The 27,510-nt window shown below is 38.1% G+C and overlaps 1 protein-coding gene across 10 annotated transcripts in view; it reads right to left on the minus strand.

Annotated features, from left to right (window-relative positions):
• LOC115447550 (histone deacetylase 7) overlaps positions 1–27,510 on the minus strand; it is a 112,499-nt gene that overhangs the window by 12,467 nt on the left and 72,522 nt on the right. For 8 of the 10 annotated variants that reach the window (XM_037438516.1, XM_037438515.1, XM_037438510.1 and 5 more), the window contains one exon: positions 2,992–3,113. In XM_037438516.1, the coding sequence (XP_037294413.1) occupies positions 2,992–3,113 (122 nt within the window). Of the gene's footprint in view, positions 1–2,991; positions 3,114–21,897; positions 22,011–22,321; positions 22,844–27,510 lie in introns of those variants that run through there. The other 2 variants (XM_037438513.1, XM_037438514.1) reach the window with 2 other exon arrangements.

Below are 27,510 nucleotides of genomic sequence, written 5' to 3' on the forward strand. Positions count from 1 at the left end.
CGCAACTAACGTGGTGTTTCGGTAATTCATGTGTATAGTTCAAACAGTGAATCAATTTGCAGGATTTTTAATATTGAGTGTTATTGAGGAAATATGATGAAACTATTGATCATACCACGAAGGTGTACCGTAGTGTTACTATTTTCGTTTAAGTTTGGTTAATATTTTGTTAACAGTTAAATTACGGAATAGCCAATTTAGTTTCGATAAGTTACACATTAGATTTATTCTATTTAACGCATCGTTTATTGAAATTTGAAAATTACATCTGTATAAGTTGTTCAAAGATATAACGCAGCGTTAACAATTCAGAAGCACGAGATTCTCGTCTTGACGTCTTTATTATTTTTCTATCATCGATGACAATATATTTCATACATTTTGTATGAACATATTCAATTGTTGTGGCTTTTGTCTCTAGTGCATGCACAGTGTAATGTGTTACGACATACACATTATAAAATCTTAAAATAGAACGTGAATTCTATTAAAACGGTTCGCATATTATTTTCTGTTTAATTGCACTGTTTCAGCCCAGAGTGGGTGAATTAAAAATCTTTTGCAGATGCCAAAATTTCGTGGTGGGCGGAAACTGCGATACATTGAAAAATATCATAATCCGAAGCGTGCGGGGTGGACGGGTGCGCGGGGAGCGGCGCGTGCGCATATTTCTGGCGTCGCACGCATTATTTTGGTTCGATGGCGTAAAAAAATGGCGGACGTTGGGTATGCGCCGCGAATAGCGGGCGCGGGCGGATGTTTTGCGACGCCGGGCGTGGGCGGCGCGGGCGGCCCGCCTGTAGCGTAGCCCGCGCGTGCTCGCTCGCGGGACTCGTAGCCGACCTGTGTCAGCGTACTTTGATGAAGTAGTGTACGGACACTACTTCATCAAAAAGTTTTACCCATTAAGGAAAACTATGATATTATTAAAAATAAACTTCGTTTTTGCTTTATACAGTCCTTTCTTGTACACAATAATATAATGGTTTATTGATATGCCATTCACGAACGGTGATTGACATTTATTGTGTTGTGCGTCCAAAAGCGCACCGTGACCGCGCGCTATACCTACATATGCTTGCTCATTACCCTTAGCTATCGAGTAATTGCACAGGTAACAAGCAGTTTATAACAATGATAAAAACAAACAGTAAGAACATAATTAAACAACTGACTTTCAAACAGCTGCGGGCTGTTGTTAATTATTATTATGGCTTATACAAAATAATAACCCACTATTATTGTTGAGGCAAACTAAAGGATATTTTAAATAAACGTAGAAAGAGAAAGATTACCCACTCATATGTCCGAATAAAATATCAGACTTCAATAAAAGTAATAGATGACAACATAAACCATTCGCCGACAGATTTTCCAACGTTCCACTATCAACAATCTAAATATAGTTGTATATAGCACACAACATAGTGGCTCTGTGTGTGTGCGCTCGCTTCGGCACGCGTTTAAAAATACCAACATACCGCGAGATTTTTAAATTTAAATACAAGATGGCCGGATCGGCTGCCGGTGCAATATTCCGGGAAAAGGTCACGGCGACGCGACGCTTTTAAACATTGACCTGCATCCGTGTGTACGGGACGAACGATGCAGGGAACTATTGTGGGGGCACGCGCGACTACGACTACGAACCGAGGGATACATCACTATCGGACGTAGTACACGGCTGATCATGATGGGTACAATATGATTCACGCCATGAAACACAGAGCAACGTATTGTGATGCTTGACAACGAGATGCGCATGCGTAAGACAGATCGTAGTACCAAATGACATGGTAGCACGTGGAGTAGAGCTGAGCGTTTAGCGAGCGTCACGCCTGCACTTTTATTAAAGTTCAGGATTTTTTATTTTTAAATACAAAATATTAAAGTTAAGTGACCTTATAGCTTATAAACATATTATATTTCTAAATTAAATTTATTAGTTTACTGGATTAGAATATTAATATTTTAATCGCTTACTGGTATGTATTTAGGCTCAGTCTTGAATATTATTAACATAATATTATTTAATTCCGGTTCTGTGCTATTTTTGAATATTTTATATTTAGGTTATAAAAATTATATAAGGTGTATTGGCTGTAAAGACGGTTAGTACGGGAGAAAATTAAGCAGAAAGTTACCAGCAGGGCGGGTCGGAAATGAAACAAATTATAATTATAGAAGGCGAAATGATGGATGAGTCATTAAATTAAAATGAATCAGGACGTGTGTAGTTCAATCTATGTATTTTGATTTACAAATCTGTAATAGGTATAATATTATGTATTAACAATGAATACAGAAGCGTATTGCATCATAGTATGTTGCGCCTTATAGTTACTGCCTATCACACATGGAGACATACGCGGGTTTACGTATTACACATAAATTAAGTAATGAGTTTATAATCATTATTCAAAATCACATAGAGTAACTACCACTTCCAGAGAAATTCAAAGTTACATCAGAATAAATACCGGTTATCACCGAGCTTTGTTTGTGGCCTTCTAATGGTCAAAACTTGACAAAGCAGGATCATGTTGCAATACTTGGTATCGCTGCCAGGTACACAGATTTATCTGAATTTATATACTTTTTTCAATTCATGAAAAATTTATACAGATTCTTGACAATTTATATGTATTTTTCGGTTTCGTACTAAAAAAAAAAAAAATTTAGTCCGAAACATAAAAAGGTGCCAAAAAAATTGATATAGATTTTTCATACAAATACAGATAATGTGTCTAGGCAATCTGACGGCACTGCGGGGTCTGCTTTGGATTTATTATAAACAAAGGTTGGTGAAAACATGCGGAGCAACGTTTCCTAAATAGTGAGCGTGGACTTTATAAAGTAACAACGCGTGATACAATACGCGATAGTTAAGAAATACTGTTCGACAAGGATAAGCATGAAAAGCTTTGTCATTGAATTTCGGAAACGCTGCCCCATATTTACATATAAGTAGATAATGGTGAGAGTGTTCACCTGCATGATCTGATGGTGGAAGCTGTTGGTGTCGGCTGAGGAGAGGCGCGGCACGTGCGGAGGAGAGGGCGTGTGCTGCGGCGAGCCCTCCGTCCGGCCCGCGCTCTCGTGCGCCATCTCAGCTGCAACAACAAATACCCGTCAAAATATCTATAAAATGTATTCTTAACAATTACAAGAGTGTCTCCTAACCTCACATCTAGACACAAAAAACGTCGACAAAGAAATTTTAATTGCTGTTTAATTACAGAGCGTTACACTAAAGTATAATAAAAATCTATTTTCTCTGTCAATCACTTAAACATACAAACGTGGTCCTATGATGTAAACACCCTTACATAGGGAAGAAAAAATCACAATTAAAAAATACGTAAATATTCAAAATAATAAATTATTCACTTTCCATAAAACAAGTAAATTCTAATGTTGTTAACAAGTCCGTCGATGTGTCACTGTGGCGACACTAAGACTGGGGGGTGACCTTTAACATTTCGAGTGTCAACCTTCGAAATGTACTCGTTTCAGTAAAGGAAGAAAAGTTTGTGTGCTTTTTATGTTTAAGGAAATGTGTTTATACTTTTGGTACTGAATACTAAACAAAAGATGGTATAACTTAATAAGTAACATCGGCATACAAAAAAATGCGTGGTGCAGCGAACAAGCTTATAGTTAGGCTGTGACTCTTATCTTAATATAGGGGGTATAATAGGTGATTCAAATAAGCGATCCGAATCTCAATCTTCTATCGGATTCCGAGAATTACCAGTCCAATTTAGTCTTGCATTTGTAAGCATTCAAAAAAATCTTTATTCTGATTGGTCCATTCTCGCGATCGATTAGCTATTTTTGTCAGCATAAATGTGATATACTGTGCGGATTACAACGCAAATTTCACTATTATGTTAAGCGGAATTCCAGTAATCGAATAGACTGCAAGAAATAATAGGAAAGGCGACGGAATAGCTACCACAATTAGTTACTTGATTATACATAATTATAAAAAATATAAATTAGATTTTATGGTAATTTTTGTTTGTCTGTTTACGTGCTGTATAATAACATAGACAACTGGAATGTCCTTGATAGTCAGCGTTTATTAGTTACGTAAACAAAACACGACACTTGAAGCTTGTTTGCTACAGGATTCGGAATCGTATGATCTTTATAATATTATATTTACGACTTGAATGGTATGTTATTGATTCCGCTGTGAATTCTCTTGGAGCACTATTATTAAATAAATAAATTACTTGTTGTTGTTAATTTTAATTGTTTTACGCAACAACAAAAACAAAAATAATTAAAGGTATTAATTAATTCATGACTCACCGCATTATATGATGTGGAAAGGTTATTAGCTTATTTATTACAATAAAGGTAACATTAAAAATAAAATGTAAATTAAATGTATACTTAATATTTATTTTTACTTGAATTAAATATCACGTTTAAGTTTACTATTTTATTGGTAAACTAGAGTTCGTGTGGTTAGAAGTAACTGCATAATATATATACATTTCACTGCTACGAGGCCTATGACAGTGTAAACCGTGCAAGTACGACGACAAAGATAGAACAGTGAAAACGAATTTATTATGCCAGAACAATACTAGAAACAAGCGGCGATAGGCTAGCTGGGAGTGGAACGGCCCGCCGAGACGAATGCCGCAGATTCAAAACCCAAGAGCTTGCAGCTCTGACTTTTTTAAAAAGTTATGTGCATAATTTTTGTGAATTATCGCTAGCTCTAACGGTGAAGGATAACCTTAAGAGGAAACTTGCATACCACAGAAGTTCTGTGTAAGAACCCCAGTGCCCAGCAGTGGGACTGTATATAATACAGGGCTGATATTATTGAGATACTTGAATTCCAAAGATAAGTGTTTCATGTTATAAATGTAAAATGTATAAACAGGTATTATTAATATCACTTATTTTGACCATATTGGAATGAAAATGCACAACCTTCAACATATAACAGCAATCTCGTATATTTCATGCCTTAATACAATCGTGTCGCAGCCAGATCTTCAGCAGAGACCCCCCTCCACCGCTCCTCCCCTGCCAAATTGCGCTCTAATGTAGGTCGCAAGTAGCAAAGCGCCGCGAAGCCTGTCCCCGCGGTGCGCGAGGGGGCCGCGGCCTGGCTATTTTGGGACTGCTCTATATTTAGAAGGGCTCGTGGGCGGCCGGGACGGATCCATGTCCTTCGGGGCCTTCGTTACGGATCGGCTTGGAGGTCACGCGAAACAATACCCGAGGTCGCGGCGCCATTTCACGCGGGCTATTTTAAGAACGAGCGGTAAACTCGGACCTCTTGTCGATGCAGTGTTTTACGCCTTTATTGATTTTGTATTTTATTATATCTTGAGGTCATAATGTTCATAAAGGTTATAAATTACTCAAGTTTTTATGCTTCTCAGGGGGAATTGCTGACAACTGGACGTTATAAAATGTTTGTTTGATCATTACCTAATTTTAGAAATGTCGTCTTTTAAGTATAGAAAATAAGTAACCATTATCGCAGGTCTATGAGGTATTATTTGTAGCCCGCATTAATACACATTAGTACTTATGTACGTATATGTTGTGACAGTTTCCCTTCTCGAAAATTTCACCCTTCGCCACTGATAACTTCACATCCCGAATAAGTACGAATTCATCCCACTAACATGAATTGTTTTACCGTGTAAGCTCCACTCATTAAACGCAGGCAGAGTTCAATATGCCGGGATCCGCGGGTCGGCTCTACCACTGCGTTGGCGTGCTCATAATACACGGTAAAGTGCATAATCGACAGTTTCATCACTTGTAACCAGTCACTTAAAATAGGACATTATGATAAGCGGCGTATGTCGCACTTTTTCTTGTGCTGACCAGCAGTGACGAAGCGTTCATAGAACCCGATTCCTACCGGCTTCCCTTTTAGATTTATTTATGTTTGTTTTAGTTTTTGATTTCTGTTAAATTGGCCTCGATACCATTACTAGGGCATTTTTTTTTTACATCGGCTTACCTTTTGAAAAATGTCATACTTCGCCACTATTAACTACCCTAGAAGAGTCGGTAATGCATATGAATAACTAACTTACATCTCTACATACGTGGAGCGTACTTATATGAATAAGTACTAAGTACCAAAACATTTAATTATTAAGTACAAAAACAGCATTAAATCAATTTCGGAACGCGTCCCCACTGACCCACTAACGTCCTCTCGTGAACTGTTCAACGCGTTTCAATTATTCACGGCGTGAGGGAGCGCTCTATCAAGACGTGTCAAGCTAATTAAAATTATATTTTAAATGGCCCGTAGACTGTTATAAAATTAGTCCAGTTAAGCTTGTTCCACTTTTATTATTGACTTTTAAGATTTTGAATTTAATTTTATTTAGTTATATTCGCTATCGGCTATTCTGTTGAATACGTACGATTCCAGTTAATTTATATCAGTTGGTCATCATTCGAGGAACATAATCATTCGTTAATTTTACGAAGTTTTGCAATATTCGCGATATTTCGCTACAAATAAAATAAGTGATAAAAATTCGTAACCTGCTACGCGCTGCCTATAGCTACGAACGGGAACGTTGCTACGCCGTAGTACTTTCTACGTTACGCCGTCTACGTACTAAGCCAGTGGGAGTTATTGCCATATTCTAAGTGGTTCTATAGCGCGCTAGACTGTACTTGCAACATTAAATTGAAAATAGTCCTTCAAGACTTGAGGTGAATTTCACGTCTCGCTTCACGGGCACAATAAATTGTCCTTCGTGAGTGCAGTCACCCCCGCACACGTATATCATTTCGGCGCGGTTTTGGAAACTTGTTATTGTAATCATCAAAAACCGCTCGAAATATATGCCCTTTGCGGTTGTGAGGTTTCGTTTCTGTGTCATCGGTGCGGCAAAAAAAATTGGAGGTGAATTAATTGTTTGGCGAGAATACATTTTTTGTTGCATGATTTTGTTTGTAAAAACTTGATTATATGATTTTTTAACAACATTGTGATATTTGCAAACAATTAATTGCGTTATTTTTTTATGCTTTGATGAAATCATCAATTAAGGATATAAAATGACATCCGGCTCTATAAGATATTTTTTTTATTTCAATCAAAACTATAAGTCAGAATAATTAACATTAAATTCACCTTTAATTATGACCTATAAAAGCCACAATATAACCTCTCCATGCGGGAACTTACATTAGCTAAGCACCAAATTTACTAAACTAGCAAATACCATCCTTAAACACAAGGCTATAACGACTGCACAGCAGTCTGAGATGGAAAATGCTAAGTACCCACGACAAATGCAGGCTTAACAAAGCTAGATTTCACAAAGCCGTCCCGCGCCGCGCGCTCGCCGCACCCCGCGTTTTAAATATAGAACAGCCGGCAACTCGCCGCGCGACAAGTGAAGGACGCGCCCCGCTCGCGCCTCAATATGTCTCTCCTTTTCCCACACACCAGCCGCACTATGGAGCGAAAGAGACGCCAAACAATACAGAGTAAGTTATTAAGATTCCAAAAATAGAACATGCACGCGAGCTACGAAACGTGACGCGAGCGAATTGTGTTCATTCGCGGAAAACTGATTTTCGTACGCGGCTCTTGTTTGCAGTATTTAATGACAAACGCATTGTCTTCATTAGTACAACATATTATGAAAGAACATCGATAATGCCTTATTATTTTAGTTGAACGTCTCGCGTAAATAATTTCAATGCAATAAGATTTATTAAGGCTTTAAGTTAACCATTTTAATGGCTCCATTGAACTTGGCCTTCTTCGTTGTAATTGTTTGCCGATCGTGTCACATTATTTTTCTTTCTATTTAATAGCGATTATACATTTTCGCTACGCTATTCGAGATAACTCAATTTACAAGGTAGGTACAAAACTTTACGTAACAAATATTATTTTATGTATTTCTTTTTAACCTGACTGACGATCCAAGAAACAGTAAACAGAAAAACGGAGATTGGAGGGGGAGGGGGGAGGTCGGCTCGGTGGAACGGCAAAAGATCTGAGCGCGTGCAATATAATCGGTTGTTAATTTTTTGCGTTCGGCGCGAAGACACGTGCTGATGTAGTCAGGTGTCGGCCGACACGTAGCTGCGGCGCACGACCGCTTTGTGTTAGTTTACAAACCAAGCCTTAACTAAAATAACATGCTTTACCTTCAAGTTATTAATTAGTTTCGTTACTTCAAGGGCAAAGTGACTTAAACTTATGATATCTTTGTTTACAATGTTTTAAATACAATTGTAAAATGAACGTCGCTTAATGTTTGAAAACTGGTTTCTTATGCCAGTAGTAAAAATATACACAGCTTCCTATTATCAGCCTACAGTATATGGGCAGCCATACTTTCTTAGAATTAAGCGACTTCCTGCCAGGGTATGCACATGCTCATTAGCTTATTTTTTGCCTTAAAAATATACCCACAGGAATTATCGTTAATTAATACATTCGATGACACACGTCACTTAAATCTTTACACATATATATTTCCTTTTCAGAGCAAAGCCAAACTGTTGCATAGACCTTATGATACCTGGTAATCGACAAAAAGTAGTAGAAAAACCCTGTGCAATGGACTACACAATATATTTACTATACCATTTGCAATGTGAAACAAAGTCGATAATAATATGTCTCAAATATTTTTGTCGTGTGGTTATGTCATCAAATTAATTTGGAGTCTATTGCTTCTATAAATAGATATTTTATGGGACCATTACGAATTGTTATTAGCTACGCGGACTGTGGACTATAAATGATATGTACATTTATATTTAAATCAGACGTAATAATAGATGTTAAGTTGTTTGTTGCGCAGCACGCGTATAATCCGTAGCGAAATGAAAGACCGTGGGTTAACATAGTGATAGTAGCGTAGGTAGGGCTATAGGTACTTGAAAAAATATTCAGAATCGGTGCAGGGGATCTAGCGATTAACTCGCCTTATTCATATTTTTTAACAACACTCATTTTAATAGCTTGTAAGAAAAGATATCATATTTAATTTGATTCAAATTTTAAGCTATCCTTGCATAAATTTAAAGGTAATATATTCACCGTTTTAATATCCACCTAGAGCCTTTAAAGTTCGTGAAAGCGGTCAAGGCATTCGCGGACAGGGTCAGCTCAATCAATTGAACCTTTATAAAAAGCTTACTCTTGCAATACGTAGCTCCACGGAATGTTGGACGAAAATAAATATCCATAAACGCTGAGTTCGCACAGCGCACACACGCACACCCGCAGCTGTGTGCGTGCGCAGTGGTCCGATGCGCACGCGCCGCGTCCGCTGCTATTTTCATACGGCTAAATGCAGCCACCACCGGAAAGATTAGAAATTGTGGCTGATTTTTTTATATCTACGCATTTACGCGCTTAAGGGCTCCGCGGTTCCGGGTTTCCCCAGAAATGTTATATTTTACTATAACATATATAATGTTTATTCTCGTGTATTCACAAATTTAAATGTAACCAGTAAAAATTAAAAAGAGTTGTACCATCTTCCTGTGAACTTAAACTTATTTGTCTCTTCATATATTCTGAATGTAAACTAATAATTCTAGATGGACCTGCACTGTACATAAACAACGCGCAACGCGAGTAATATTCAAGCATGTTATTGTTACTTTGTTTCTGCTGGAGCACTGGATATACTTTGTACCCGACTGGGCAGCTAACACCTGGACGGAGCAGCAACATATACATGGTAAAAAATCTTCATTGTGATTCGAACCGACGAGTAGCCATTTGGGATGAATTGGTATAAAACCAGTAAGAAGCCGGCGTAATACTAATAACTGTTGAGGATGACTTGACCCACTATAAGCCATATGGACGCTATACAAATAAAACCTATTTAACTATTATATTGACTTTCAATATGTTGAATACATATCGTTAGTACTACTAAAGATTGTCTTAAAAAATCTACGTAAATAAATAATTTTAGCTGAATATTTCCCTGATAACCACTACGAGTACACTAATTACTCCTAAAAGTCCGCTAGCACAAGATTCGCTATCATAAGGGAGTTTTCTTGCGACAGAAATAATATCAACAGATTTTAATCAAAATAAAAATCTCATTCAAACACACGTTTGGCACAAACTTTCCTCGTAAAGTTAAAGAAAAAGTGTTCCTAAAAATATATGATGAACTAAAATAACGCGCGTCGAGTCCAACATTTGGTGCGGAACATACGGCGGCGTATTGTGAGCGGACACGCTGCCGGCGCGGCGGTTAAATATAAACCTCTTTGCTTAATACTAAGTTATATTCTATTTATAGTTTAGACTACTGTCTACACATGACATTACTAATGTATACTACTAGCCATATATTGAATTTTTAGTTCCTAAGTACTAAGAGTTATCAGTTTTCCAAGAAAAAATAAAAAGTAAAACAATTCGACAAAACTACACCTCTCATATTTAGTAATATGTGTACATTTAAGGATGAAATTCAAAATAACAACTGTTCCCTCCTTACTGAGCAGGATGTTGTTGATAACAGATTGACTGTTTTGACTTCAACAAACACGAATATTATATGATTATTTTGTTGTGAAATTAACACGTAAAAACATAGATAGTATTATAGTCAGTGCTCGCCGTGTCCGGCGTAATGTTTACAAACGAATTCGTACAGTTGCGATGTGCTCACGTGCAAATGAATATTTTATCGTTAAAGCAGATGTACACAGCACGTTTGGTGCAATATGTTTACATAAACTCATGTAAACAATGTTAAATGGTCATTTTTTATTCGTGAAATGTTGATATTTAATTTTCCCAGTACGTTTTTGCGTCTGTTAAACGAGTTTTAGTGTAGGAAATGAAAAAGAAACTCGTATATTGCGTAATCGACGTGTATACTTTTTCTGCTCAAACATTTTATGAGGAACTCTAATGCCGGGATTTTACGCTGGTTTAAAGCAGGTTAATATTTTTGCTGAGATAGAATATAAGATAAAGATTAAACAACCGAATAGAACACTGAATTGATCAAATTCACATCAAACAGTACAACGAGAATCAAAATCGTCGTGTAAGAGCGTGAGGATGGCCCATGTGTACCGCGCGGCGCCCGCTTCAATTGGTTATTTACGAGCATATTCCGTGAACCGCGGCGGAATGTAACCGCGTCCGGTGCCACTCTTACATTATTACATTACCATCGTGCTAAAAAGATACGATTTGACTGCCATCAACACCCACACATTCACACTTCGAGATATGTGTAAATCTTTAATACAATCATGAAAACTTTGCAAGTATGAACAAAGGAGGTAAACCTGGAAACTAGTTTGTCATAATGATGATCAAAAAACATCTTTCTCATATAGAAAGCTCTATTAAAACTTAGGAATGCGCTTTTGTGCGGATCTAGACGAGGGTAATGCTATACGTAATATACACAGAAATAAAATATGATATTTTCAACCAATTTCTTCTATCAAATATTCAAAAAATATATTAGGCTGACATCGGAATGCATTTATAAAAACCAGTACAAACCTCATATGGAAAAAATATAATAGGTCGGGAACCAGTGAAGTCCTAAAGTATTTTGTGAATTCTACAATAAAGGCCTTTGTCCTAGTAACAGTAAGATTTTATAGGCTCACAAAAAATGCAAAATGACTACTAATCATATCTTAATTGCACTAACTGACAGTAAAGCAGTTTTGAATGCCATTTACATTAATGAGTTGTATAAAAAGTGAACACCAACAATCGAGAATAATGTCATGCTATATTGCATAAACAAATATATACATACACACATATGTAAATGAACAAAATGACAATCAACGACAATAGACTCCGAAAATATAGCGACAAGCAGGCGCCGTCGTCAAAACGCTGTTACAATTAAAAAAATAGGCCACACCCCGCGTGAATGCAACAATTTACGAGTCCGGTGGCTGCCCAGGAGTGAATCACGGGTATAAATAGCCGCGGACTATAATTAGAGCACCATACGGCGCACGGTGGCGCGGCGGATTCCCACAGAGCATTACAATGCACCGCGTGTACACATCTCTTTGTTACGTAAACCTCAATGAGTATTGAATGTTTCGTTTGTGCACGATGATGAACGCATCAATTGTGTAAACTTCGGCTTGTGCGAAAATTAATTCAGTGTCGCAGTGGTGGCGAACTCGGGCTGTGGACGTGGTGAGGTCATACATCACGAAACTAAGATTTTCGTGAGTGCTTGAGCTTGGAACGTCTGCCTGATATGGGAAATCATCGGATTAAAATCGAAACATCGGTGAACTAAGTATGCCGTACCTTCGCGGAAAGAGTCGTGAACTCTCGTGTGTATGTGAAAATGAATTTGCAATGTTTACACTTGCGAAACGGCGCCAATGGTCGAAACAGAATTGTATCTTAGTTTAATCAGAGTGAATTACGTCCGGTTTGTTTACACGCGCTTTTTCACGGGATCTCGCTCTCTGCATTAATATTTACATTGTACATGTTGTTTGAAATGCTTTTTAAATTTAGACATGATATCACAATAGCGAAAGGCGTTATAATAACTTCTGAGCGTTGCGACAAAAACTCCCCTTAGGAACCTGTGCGGTACACTTGTCTCGAAGCACGTGCGGGGGGCACAGGTCCCTCCAACCTGCTGCGACCTGTCCCCATCCCGCGATACAAATAGACATGTACATCTCCCCCGCTTCGCCCGTTTCCACTATAAACAGACGGACGCATTCCACTCGTCGCTATTTATAGAGCGTGGACCTAATTCTGGACGGTGTTTCGCCACGTTTTTACCAATAAAAATGTTTTAATGTCCAACTTTATGACTGTTCGTTTTTTCTTACTATATTAATGTTTCTTGCCCTTTATAGCCGATGCGCGTTTTCCTTTATTTTATAACTTAAATACTGAATGCTTTTTTATAATAGGATTATAAACTGTTCGATGTATATTGATTTAAAATGGTAAGGTGTTTTAAAATATGGTTAATGAATACTTACCAAATGAATACGGATTAAATAAATTTTACCAATATTATTTAAAATAAATAAATAATTTAAAAGTCACCACAGTGCAACTGTGTTTCAACCTTGTAATGAAATCAATGTACGTTAAATAAATACTATACTCTGCAATACAACTTGCGCACAAAGTAAACAACGAAACTGCGATATTTGTTTTATAAGTCAATAATGTGCCGTGTCGTGATACCGGGAATATACACCACCACGCTATAAATCATTATCAAAATACAACTAATCTCATAAAATACTCATTTACACTATTCTCAAAATCTATCAAACACGAAGAAAATTTACAGACTTACCGAAAAATATTTTTAATGACGAATGCGGTCTCATGGTTCTTTCACACTCAAGTTACATTAATTCACCTATGAAAGCAATGATAAAGAGCTACTAGATGGATCGCTTAATAAAGTAAAATTTGAAGCACAAACTTGCCTTTCACCTATCTTCCTGAGACTTATCAAGAATACTCTTCACAAATGAATGAAGACACGTATTGTATTGTAGTTATATAGCGAGAATTGGAGTGGGACGAATTAATTATGCTCATATTTTCGTATCGTTTTTATTATAATACATATAAATATTTATAATTGCAAATTGTGACAGATACACTGACCTAAGATAACGTAGAGGTGGTTGTGTACAAGTGTGCGTTGCATCATCTACTGACTAGCATTTTTGAAAGTAGACCACTGACAATCTAATTATATGTAGACTTTTTATATAATGTCGAAATTCTTGCCTAATCTCATATGAATTGTTAATTTATGCATGTAGCATAGATTTCTAAGTGGCAGTCAGGCCGTAAGCAGGTATGTCTACGGAATGAATGGACCAGCTCGGCGAGGTTACAGCTCTTACACAAATCCTACGTCAATTGTTATACCGCTGTGTTGCGCGCTGTCCAATAATACTTTCTTTTCTACATTTCCCACTTATTCAAAGTTGACATTGTAACTTGAATTGCTAGATCGTAACATTCGTTTCCCATAAAGTGACTTTAGCTTATAAAATCCAAATGTAAAACAGTTTTGGTTTATTTGTTATGTCAGGTTTATTAATACAGCGGCTATCTGGGACTCAGATAACAAAAGGTCAGTTTCGGAACTTGCCGCACACGGTAATCTCTACTCGAACGTTAATTGCCAAAAATAGATATGTTATCGGCCATGGAGTATATAGCCCAAGGAACAAAATGTCAACACGATTATTTGCTATATTTGTGTATAGCGCAATAGAAATCCTTTATCACGTGTAGTTTGTTAATTAATCGAACTCCGATCCCGTATTCAAGGGTAGGCAGAAGTGTAACATGGTGTAACTAGAGTTTCTTCTGTTTGCTAAGCTTGTTTCTATTAAACCATAGTCGCGTTTATATTAAAATACCAATGTTTTCAGCAGTTTTCCTTGTAAACTGACACATATCACATAAAAAAAAATCTTTAAGGAACACATTATCATTATACAACCACAATACAGATTGTTTCTTACTAGAACTCACACACGAACCGAAGCCTTACAATGCATTTCCACATCGCAATCTAACACAAACACATCCATGCCATTTGTACAGCAAACAACCTCGCCGAGGCTATCAAGAGCCCTTCTAAATCGGGCCCCATCAGTTACCTCCAATCGTGTCGGCACCGTAAATAGACTTGTTGTAACACCATTACGAGCTGAAGAGCGGGGCGGTCGGTGCGCGCGGGGGGCGCTCCCGATGCACTGGGGTGAGGTGGTGACACTGCGCGGGAGGGGGCTGAGAGGGGTGAGCTATTTCTGTTGCCAACAAAGAGTGGTGCTAGCCGAGAGCGTTATATATAGCCCGGATGGTTCAGTTTCGCCGGCTCAATTCCCGGTTTTGTATTATACAAGTTGGTCTATATTTGGACGTGCATTGTTAGTGCGGCCGTTCCGAAACGCGGCGTCGATACAACGCGCGTGGAATTGCGTTATTATGTGCTTCTTTGTAACTTGTTTTGTTATGAACATCATATTTTTAAAGCGATTGTGTTGTTATTTTAAACATGTGAATGTTTGTTTCTCGCGAGATTTGTACATCGATTGTGTTACAAAAATATCTCTCTGTATAAATGAATAAATTATTAGAATTAAATTATAAATGTTACTTTCACCAAAAGTCAATACCTCGCGTTCTTATTTTTATAAAAATATATGATGAAACGGACACGTCATGGTTAGTGGCCCGACTGCCCATAAAAGTACACCCATCACTCAACATTTAAATTCCATTCATTAAATTCCAAAGCACCGAATATGGCATTGCACTGCATTATGACCACAACACATGTAAGTTTATCATGACCGATAATCACATTGGATACAATTCCTTTTAAACCGCAACAGCGGTACCCGAGTGTCTGACCACTGAAATATTTGGATTTATCGCTATCATATAACATCTAGGGCCGAAATAGTAACAATCTCAACTTTAAATACGATCTCAAATAGACAAAGCTTAAGATGACATTTAAGAGCTTGTGCTCAGCTGAGACGACGTTGTTTAAGTAACAACACTGACTTGTCAATTCTGTCATGTTCTTTGACTTAAATATCGATGTGTTATTGATATCTGCATATTAAACGGCAGCGACCTTAAGATGCTGACTTTAGTTGGAGAGCGTCGCAGGGAGCACTTCAGGGTGAAACTGAGTTGGGTCCATTAATACGGCCCAAAGAGATACAAACTTTCAACATAAAAACATCACAAAACAAAAATTTGTATGGAACAGTGTTAAAATTATCTCCGAGCGTTATCGCGAAACAATATGGTAACTAGTTCAGTAAACTAGTTATGCTAATTGTACACGAGCACGCAATTATTTGAGTAAATAACACTACACGTTTACATTCGTTCCACCCGCTTCGAAATAGGTTTTGTGCGACTTGCGACTACTCGCCTAGTCTACATTTTTTTTTTATAAATATTGAGTTCTACGTTGCACCTGGAGGGTAATTCTTGCCCAGTAAGTATAAATGAAATAAAATGGCGGATGTCATATAAAACCGTCTAACAACATTAGTGAGATGGAATTAATGTTGACCGAGGAGAAGTAACTTATGAGAATAGCTTGAATGATCTAGGAAAACACTGGTACGGCTACGGAGCGCGACTTTTAAACCATATGTCCACTACAGTAATTGTTATCCAGTTTATCCTCAAATTCCCGTTGAAAGAGTTTTTTTTTTGTCGAACTGACGGAAAGTCAAAGTGTGAAGCCCAAAAAAACTTTCGCCGGCGAAAGATAAAACCTACCCGGACGTCCACTCCGCTTGATGGGCTCGAGTAACTTGGGCAAGACTAAATAGATAATCCTAGCGACTACCACACAACACGATATAAATAAAACAAGTAACTGGCTCAAGGGCGAGCTGAGGAAGTCCGGTCGTATAAGGCCACTGTTAAACGTAAGAATAGAAAAACAACACAAATAACAAACCGTAACTGTATTCGTTAGCGGAAGTAATGTTTCACGCGCGTTTGCGAACGTTTGCGGACTCAGATCCGGGATGGAGGGCGGCGGAACTCTGTACGCTCTCCAGATTTAGCTGAAATGTTTATCTATAGAATAAAAAAAAGTATGTATAATTGGGATAATTTCAATAGTTTATAGAGGATGGTAAGTCTTGTGGATATAATTGTGTTTCCTACTTCTTCCCAAAAGTAGTATGCTAGTGTTTAGTGTATAATTGCCGCAAGATTGAATATAACCCCCCCAATTAACGATCCTAGCTTATATACAATATAATTCAATCATGTTTATGGACATATGGACCTTACAAAGAAGTTACAAGCAAAATATATTATTATTTTCGTATAATCGTGAACATAATTACATGACCATATAACAGATGTTTCTTCAATGCTTAGAGCACGGGTTTATACATCATTTACCAAAGTTGCCAGGAGCCTAAGACAAGATGCCTATTTACAATCGTTAACGATAATAGTACATCAATATCGCTAAGATTCGCGTAATTTTGTTTTCTATAAGCGTGTTCGATTGCACAAAGGCATGTTGTCTAAGGTTTCTGGTACCGACATGTGACAGTATCAATAGTAAGTTATCCGTTTGTAGTGTTGTATCGCAAGGCTGGCCGAGCACGGACGCGCGGCGTGACCGACGCACCGCGCTAATTATAGCGCGGCTATTGACGGCGCTGGAGTGCGAGGGCGTGCCAAACAAACATATCGACAGCCGGACGCAGTTTTTTTTTTAATAACAATTTCGCACCAGTTATTAACTTTCCCATTATTTAAACTTTTTGAAATTTATTCGTGATTGAACTTTAAGCTAGCGATAGTAGGAGAGACCTGGCAGAAGAGAGGAGAGAGAAGATAATTGGCAAGTTTGTGCGTTGCATGATGGTCGGTCCTTTGGATGGTTGGGGTCCGTGAGATGTTACTTGAAATGTCTTTCCATCCCAATTTTTTTTAAAATCATTTAATATTATCTCACGTCTCTAGAATCTATGTTGTTAATACCATAATTAAATATAAATAACGCAATCGAATAAATTAAATATTACCCATATATTATTTATTATTAAATTAAATATTTGTCAATAAAAATAATTGCTTTTAGTCTGTATTATATCCACCCCTAAGTGACAAGAGCTTTGTATGCAACAGAGCGAAATACACTTCAAGTTACAACGATACAAACCAAATTGTAATACCCTTTTACTTCCATGTTTATAAATACGAAATGTATATATACCTATATAGATTTTAAAAAAATCTCGCAGTCGTTTATTTAATTTAAATGAATTTTGCCTGACAAATAAGCTGCTTTACAATTAAAACGTGCACAGGTGGATTTTCATGCTAAGGCAATATAGCTAGCAACCCAACATAATATCCTTACAGGTATACCAGTATGTGCGATCTACGATTAAAGAATTTTAATTTTTTGTTTGAAATTAGAAAACTTGCAACATGAATAATTCTAAGAAATTGTATTTTATGGAAGACGGGCTCAATGGACTTGCTTCCAGAGCCGTAATAAATAAATAAAAAAAAATCCTTAGAGGTACATACATATTATAAGTGAGTGTATATGGTAACAACAATGTAATGTAAGTAATAGATTGCATTAGGCGCCGGCGTGCAATCACTTCGCACATCTCGGAAGTTCCCGGAGCGTGCGTCTCAAACTAATAGCATCACTTCCCGCCGGGGTACTTGATGCAACAGTGTGTAGTGAATAGTGTACGAACAATTTAAAAACACAAGTCAAATAGTATCAGTCGATTGGAAATTGCATGTGCATCGTAATGGACTCATAATGCTGAGAAATTAATTTGGTTACTACTTGAAACAGGTACACAACGGCGCTGGTCAACTTGTAATGCTTGGTTGCAGAACAGACATAGTAATCCTTAGTAATACCTACCCAGAAGAAATGTCGGATACTACAAAACTAACACCGAAATTGACAACCAGTCTTGAATCAATACCTTGTCAAGTCAAACAGGTAATATTGAGAATCCCCCCCTCCCCCCTTATTAGGTCCTCTTCCATACCCCTCCTCTACCTTGTTGACCCAGCTCGCTATCCAGTAATCACATCAGCACTCGAGTGGTACTCCAACCGCATGATTATTCTATTTATATCCGACATGTAATTTTCCGTGCAGATAATGGTTTAATTGTCCGCTGCGGGTAACTAGCGTGATTCTATTATTGTTTTTATCGTCGATGATGACTGTAGCGTGGGTCTGTCTGTGCGTAACATGTTACAATGATGAGTAAAAAATGTTAATCATTTATCATTACAAGTGGAATCTGCCGATGGATTGAATGTCATATCGCAATATCAAATGAGTGATCATATGACTCGATATTCTGTACTTGGTTTGGCACGCGTCTCGTCCCGCCTAAGAAATCTTATCCCGTGATCCTTATTGTGTATTTTCATAGATAAAAATTACCTACATAATACATATTAAGTCTATGTGTTGCAAATTTCATCCAAATCGGTCCAGCGGTTTCTGTGTTGTCGCCTAACACACAGCCTTGTTAATATTAGTATTATACTAAGCCGTACTTTAGAATTGTATGGATTAACAATATAAGAGTTTCTATTCACTGCAGGAAAACCCTTTGTGAATTTACGGAGTCAGTTTTCCTCAAATAAGTTTCCTTACTTACAAAAATGTAAACTTATAAATAGACATACCTAGTATATAAATAATACCTATTGTGCATGTGCAGTGCATATTGTTAATGAATTTAATCGACATGTTATTTATTTTCCTTGTTTGATGCAAACAGTTTTGTTCTAATAATAAATGCAGGGACAATAATACGCACCGGTTTGGATTGTTGTAATTATATGCAGTGCTTATGTAAAGCTTATGTACCTTGTAAACTTGATTTATTGATACTTGAATTTAGATTAGTAAAGGTATAAACATAGAGAATAGACAGACTGCAAACTATAAAGTCCTGTCTAGCTGTGAAATGACTACTAATGTTTTGCTAGTATTCGGATTGATACCTATAAAAGAGACATAAATGGCTTTGTCTCTTTTTACAGAAGTCAATTTTCTTAGGTTACTATTCGGTACAGTAGATGGTTATAAACTAACAAACTTAGTTATATTGAGACAGTAATAAAGCATTTATATTTATAGTCGGCGTATCTAATGGACATCAGCATAACAGCGATATAACGATAGCTAAATCAGCTATAAATAACAACAATGTTACACAATTGTAGCGAGCGGTAGGGTTGTCAACATTTTATATAAAATATAATAATATGTAAACGAAACCAAAATTAGTTTTCGGGGATCAAACAATATACATTTTTCGTTTTTCATAGGTTATGTGGCCATACCAGTGATTTATTTTTCTTTTAAACTTTTACTAAACTAACGTAACTTTAAAGATGTGTGTGAAAAGGTGAACATATTTATAAGGCTTCGTGAAATCTCACTTCAAACTGTCTCCTGTAAGATAGTACTGCTAGTACAGTCAAGGATATTCAACATGATAAAATTGCCACACGACTCCAGCAATAACAAAATTGTTGACAAATCTAGAGAACTAAGCACAACTTGATAATTACACTTAAAAAAAACCTGTTAACACAGTTGGCAGCCCTGCCTGTTTAGATCGCAGTGCAACGGGCGTCGGGGGCGTACGGTAAGGTCACTGGTTTCCATTAATAATCCATGAGGGCACTATAAATAGTTGGGCATTAATTTAGCCGCGAGGCGTGGACTCCGCGTGGGCTATGACTGAGCCGCCTTATTCGGAAGGCTATTTATAGCGCGGTACATGCCCGCCGAGCTAGCCGTGCTCCGAATACATTATAGAACCCCAGTTTGGACCTAGAGTACTTAGTTATTGTGCCATTTATTTAAACTCATGTAGGTAAGCGATCATATCTACTACAGAACGTGGTCGCGGGTAGTTCTTGTCACAGGAGCAATGTCAGAATTTACGGGTAAAGACATTCATTTTCTCAATATATTACAATAATCACTAACTAAAATATAATGTTGTAAATCAAATTAGCGTAGCCAGTGTAGAGTAATTGTGAAAGATTTGAGTTGAAACAAACATCAGTTCCAAATGTGTCCAGTACTGCAGGTAAACGGGGACTTGAAAACATTAGATGTATTCTAAGCTTTCGACCTGTCTAATATTTGTTTAATTCTGAATGCTCTAGGTAACTTTTAGGTAGTGTCGCGAACAATAAATAGCCAATTTACTACAAAAAAATAAAATCTTCCAAGTAGAAGATCTATATCGAGTCGGTGTCAGTATGTTTCACGTTAAGTAAAAAAGTGTTAAAATAAATATTATGATAAAAAGCGACAAGTTCACCTTGGTACCGACAACAACAAACACTAACTATGATATTATCCAGTATATACGTATCTATTTTAATCGTTGTTATTGTACCGTTATACGTAACAAAGCGGGTTCTAATTTTTTTTCTTTTTTTAAATAATGCTAGCAAAATATTTTTTGTCTGTCTTTGGTGCCTCCATCACGATATCTCAAGCAAACGTTGCCGTGTACTAACTGTCTAAGAAAAATGGCTAGCCATCATGTTAAGGCGTCCTGTCATTAAGTTTGAACAAAAGAATAAAGCTCCATTTGGTATTCTCAAATACTTATATTATTTCTGCACAGTCTTTTACATAACTAACGCGTATTAGCCATAAATATAACGAAATCTGAATGTTAACACTTTATCCTGTTTATATATAGATGTGACACAACACGAGTGTAATCGCAGATATAAATAGCTCGCCAAACAAGGTAAAACTCGACTCAACCGACGCTCGACAGCGGACTGCGCAAGCGCAAGCTAACGAGTACCGCGATATATCCACATTACATATTATATTTTATAGGCTGTTTCACTATACTTAAGTATATGCTAATAGTCGAATATAAGACGACCAAATATAGAAGTCAAACTCCGAAATAAATTATAAACAAAAGAATGGATTCAACTTTAACTGTCTTATACTTTAACTGAAGTATAAAAATTACTAGATCATTGTGAAGTAGGCTTTATGCCCAGCAGAAGAAATGATACCTTTACTTAATTTAATTTGCACAATGATAAGATGATGCATCATTAACAGAATGTGTTTTTAAACCCCCGATTTAATTCTTTTTCTTTTTCCGGTCTACTAAATGTGATAAAAGGAGAACCTATTAGTAACTGATAGTATATTTATGGCAAACAATAAATCTAAAGCTATGACCATATGTTACTTCGTTTGTTCGAATGACAAACTAGTAGGTATTCGCGTTTACAGTTTCGTAAATATCAGCTGACTATAATACAGTGATTGCGATTACTGTGTGATTAGGGGGCGCTGTCCGGCGACGGGGCAGTGACGTAGCGATACGTACGATACAGCGATAGCAATTAGCAACCGCCTCGTGCATTTCTTACCTGAAACAACAGTGTGACGTGTTAATCATTGTTAACTAGTAAATACATTATATTAGTATACATTGAAAGCGAAATATGTAGGAGTTAAAAATGAAAACTTTTATTTTACAAAAAGTCATTGATTAGCTTTTTTTAATACATTACAAACATTAGGTCCTAAGATATTATTTGACTAACAGATACGGACGGCATAATATATCAGTCTGTGAAAACTGTTTCAGTTCTACATGAACAAAAAAAACAGCCTACTAAATAAATACCTTTTGTAAATCGGAACAGAATTTAGACCTATACCACATATCAAAACAATATCAATACAGTAAGTACCTCAAAGATCAATGTCTCAGTACCCCGTCAACGAAGGCGGATAACACGCGAGCTCACACGCGTTGCGTACGTAACAATAAGCTAATCTGTAGTTGGTTCACGTGCCCATTAGCGTTAAATAACATTACGCGGCAAAGTTCAGGGGCGGCGCGGCTCGTGCCGCTGCGACCTCCACGGTGTCATTTTAAAATTCACTCCCGATGTATTTCTGTTTATATGTAGGTGGGAACAGCTCGGACGCATACAAAAATACATTCGCGCAAAACTCGCGGAAATCTCGTATACGCTTCGAAATAGACTAGGCGGTGACGTCGCCGGGCCGCGCGGCGTGGCGGCGAGCGGCGGCGGGCGGCCGTGTGCTCTCGGGTTCGATTCATGGCTCTGTTGACAGACTGTTGTGTCGGGTTATGCAGTTTGTTTATAACAGTCTGTGAATTATTGATTTTATGTAAAATTATGTTTACCATAAAAACTATAGAAATGATGCACTCAAACTGATTTATGGAATATCGCAACAATTATTTATAACTATAAATTGCCATTGTTATTAAAAATAAACAACCTCATATAAATCAGCACTAGACATTCCTGTTATACCGCGAAATAATACACTAACACAAAATATAAATCCGACAATAATTCTAAGAAACGTTGCCAAATATCAGCAAAAGCTTATCCGGCGCCGTTTCCGAACACGGCATCCATTACCGAGAAATGGCTGTGGGAGTGGGAAGGGTCCGCGGCGGCGCGCGGGGCGGAGGCGGCGCTGATAACGCATCCGCACAACCCGGAGAGGTTGTTGCCCTTCCGCCGATACAAATCAGCTGGACGCATCGTGCTGATAACGCGCCGAGTCGCGAGGAGTGACGAGTCGTGGCGAACTCGCACGCCCACCACGCCACCCGGTGGGCGAACTTGGCGCACTTGTCGCGGATTACTTATTGTAGACAGTTACATTACGGAGATGATGTCATTACACCACTGATGTCTATTCACAAGAAACATTTTTACATTTCAAATATTACGTAACGAAAATAGATAATTTACATTCATCAGCTCCTGCAACCAAATGTACCAACATTATTACATATATAGTACATTCGCACCTGAATCCTATTATTGTTTTTTACTTTGTATTTCAATAGTAGATACGTTGCTATTACCGTTACTAACTTGCATAATGTTTTAAGAAGCATTTTAAACAGTTCAACAATCTTAAGAAAATCTCTATTACGTGGTAATCAACAAATGCTTTCTAACCCTCAAATCGCCTAAAACACTGGCATATCTACCAATACGACAAATAGAAGGCGTTGTCTAGTTACCATGATGATACTATATCTACTTCATACTATAGACCCGAGTGCAGGAAGTCAGCATTGGATATAACTAGCTTATTGGCCGTAGCCTGACATTGTTGCAGCGTTGTCGCGTCAGCCTGGAACATGTCAGACGTCATCCATTCATCGAATCGACCATCACGACGTATAACGTAATTTCCGCCTCTGCTCTATGTTTACCGCTACTTTTACATTATTATTATTTATGTGCTGTTGACAGAATAAGGAACTGGTACATTTTGGCATGATTAGATGAAATACTCAATATATAGACAAGCTGTGACCGTGAAGCGGTAGGCAGAAATGGAACTACCGCGCTAACAGCAAGTCATATACATGTGTATGTAGCGATATGTCGAGCACTTTACTGAACTAACAACTACCACGCTTGTTTCGACAGAACACCATAATAATAATAATAATAATATCAGCCCTGTATTATATACTTGCCCACTGCTGAGCACGGGCCTCCTCTACTACTGAGAGGGATTAGGCCTTAGTCCACCACGCTGGCCTAGTGCGGATTGGTAGACTTCACACACCTTCGAAATTCCTATAGAGAACTTCTCAGATGTGCAGGTTTCCTCACGATGTTTTCCTTCACCGTTAAAGCGAACGATAAATTCACAAAGAATACACACATGATTTTTAAGAAAAGTCAGAGGTTTGTGCCCTTGGGATTTGAACCTGCGGACATTCGTCTCGGCAGTCCGTTCCACACCCAACTAGGCTATCGCCGACAGAACACCATCCTAATCTTTAAATAACATGAGATTGAAGTACAATATATTACATTTAATATATTCTTCTTACGACCAGATGCAGTGTGGTAGACATTGGCAAGCAAAAAAATAATAATGCCTAAACACATTGACATCAATGTCCTACATAAACTCTCCTATACAAAAGACCGCATAAGGCTCTAGTATGTATATTACAAACCTAGCCTGTTACACAAGCGCGCGATGAATGAAACTCAATAAACGCCACGTTTAATTACACGCGCATACATCGATGACGCACGCGCCACGCATGCGCCACACACGACCGCAGCGGCACGATGCCACCGTAAAAACTCACACCAATGTTATAAAGCTTCCGCATTAAATATAGAGACAATTAGATATATGTGTGCCTGCCTTGGTGGCGTAGTTGTACTGCATGCGCGGTGCGACAGCGCTCTGAGGTCCTGGGTTCGAATCCCGGGTCGGGTAAAGTGATATTTGGGTTTTTCTGCTCAGTATCAGCCCGGAGTCTGGAAATTTTGCCCGATATGGCGATAGATTCGCCCCCTATCACATCATGGGATCCGTCCCACTTAGCGAAAAGTGGGTGCCCTGGTTGCGCCTCTGCATACCCCTTCGGGGATAAATTCGAGATGTGTGTGTGTGTAGATATACATATGTGTCAATTGTTGTTGACAATGTTGTAGTGTTGAATGAGGGATGGGAAGAAACAAATTTGAAATATAATCGAAATCTATTTATCACGTGGTGTGCGAAGAAACTAATCCTCTATATTGTAATTATGTTTACAAATGAACTGCAACACTTCATTTGCTCGATGAGTAACCAACCTTACTACATTTTTAACCACACTTCATAGTTCAAGCGAGACTTTCCAACGAAACCACGATTTGACTTCAACTCTCAGAATAGCCATTATGAAAAAATATAAATATGCTATCAGTTCAGAGCAATTCGCACCGGCGCAGCTCTTACCAAGCAAAATATTTGCGGTAACAATAATAAACTGCGAAATATTTAGCGCGTGGGCGCCGGTACAGCGCTGCACCGGCTGACACGAGCTCTACTCATATTCATTGACGAAAACTTTATGAAAATACTAAAAGGACACGAAATAAAATCATCGTTCAATTATTTAAATAAAGTATTACGTAAATGTTATTAAAACCGCCATAAAATCCGAAAAATAGTTTAATTTGAATGTCTAACATTCGCGTAAACATAAGAAATCAGTATACCCGATAGTTTACTGCTAGGTACGCATTACTGATGTGCCGGTAATGACATACCCCCTTATTCATAGACGTTTTTTATCTAACGACCGAGTAAAGCTGTGATAACAAGTCTGTTTCTCAGTGCTGACGGCATAGCAGTCTTCTCAGTGCGTAGACATTGGGCCGTTGTGATTGGCTAATATTGAGATACAACAATAATAGCCAATCACAACGGCCCTATGTCTGTTTCTCAGTGCTGTTGGGCACTGAGAAACAGGCTTGTTATCACAGATTTACTTCGCCCTTAGATAAAAAACGTTTATGAATAAGGGGGATAGTGTAATAACGCGGTTTTAAACCGACGATCGCACATCGTGGTACTCCTGCATGCAACTTACAGCTTCTATAGACTCTTCAATGTCTGACAAACGGTGACATTAATGGAGCTATACAGCTAGATGTTACGACTGTTGGAAACTTCCCGCTGGATACCGCAGCGGGGCGGTGGCGGCGTGCGGTACAGTGCGCCAGTGGCACAGTTACCGCGGCCAGTTGGCGCCCGCGCTGACAGACGGACGAGCGACCCGGCGGCACACCGCTCACCGCGCCGCGCCGGGTCACTCGCCATCGGCTAGCAGTTGGCACGCGTTGTACTTTCCATTAATATGTAATTAATTTATGTAATTACACATTCGTAATACACAAATAGAGCACTTTGAACTTTATTAGACTACGCAGAATAGCTGCTGCATTATTGATTACGAAATTAATATTTGCACATAATTTATAATATTGCGATCGACTTTAGTGGCCGCTGTAATAGTATACATTATTAACCGTAATATTCATTCAAAAATTGTATAGCGCACAACTAGAGTAAATAAATCACTCTGTAAACTGTCATCAGCCAAAACGATAAATAACACACAAACTAACCGTAACAAAAATGAACTAGAAAATTTACAATTAGATGTTGTAATGAGCAAGGTGATGCATCAGAATAGCTCGTTGTGCAAGCGCCCGTCACGGCGTCGGGCCGGGCCGAGCGGGTGGAGCACGGGGCCAAGGTCCCGCGCCGACCACGCTCGGACCCGTTTCACAACGCGCGGGGGTGGACAGTGGACACGAAAGTACACTGCACTGCCCACCACAACCACGTCCATTCAACCATACTGTTCATTTCAACGTGACTAATTATTTAGTTACGACGAGTGATTGGTGTCTTTTTGGACTAGTAAACTGTTTAGTATACGAGTAGTAAACAAGATAAGTAATATATAACTTTTCGCAGAGGAGGATGATAAACCATCAGGAGGAACTACAGTACCTACATTTTACTACAATAGAAATTTATCTTGGTTCGAATGACCCCAAAGTTTTAATATTTTTGAAATATAAAATTTAAAAAAATGATATTAAAAATTCAATGTAATTAACTTCTTTCAAAATTATTTCCAGTTGATATACATCAGATTTGAAATGCATACATGAATCCCGTGGAAAGTTTGGTTTGCATGGAATATTTGCAACATTTGAAAAATATATAAGATGAAGTTTGTTATTCATGCATTGGCATAACGAAGCTCTATTTTATAAAACTGTAAAAAACATAAGAATATCTAAAACTTTCTTTTTTTAACTCTTCATTAAAATGAATGAATCTAGTTTAAAGAAAGTGTAACACCGTTTATATAGGTGAGATGTGTAGGGTACGGTGCGCGGGCGCAAGTGAGCAGCGGGAACGCGGGCCGAGGCGGCGCGGCGGCCTACCGTCTACTGCAACGCGGTCAAGGCTCGGCCCGGCGACTCCGGCACCCGGCACACTGCTCCACTGCCGGCCGGCTATCCGGTTACCTGACCGCGACACACTTCGCACCACACTGACCCGG

The sequence above is a fragment of the Manduca sexta genome, chromosome 14 (assembly GCF_014839805.1).
Source record: "Manduca sexta isolate Smith_Timp_Sample1 chromosome 14, JHU_Msex_v1.0, whole genome shotgun sequence".
Classification (NCBI taxonomy): Eukaryota; Metazoa; Arthropoda; class Insecta; order Lepidoptera; family Sphingidae; genus Manduca; species Manduca sexta.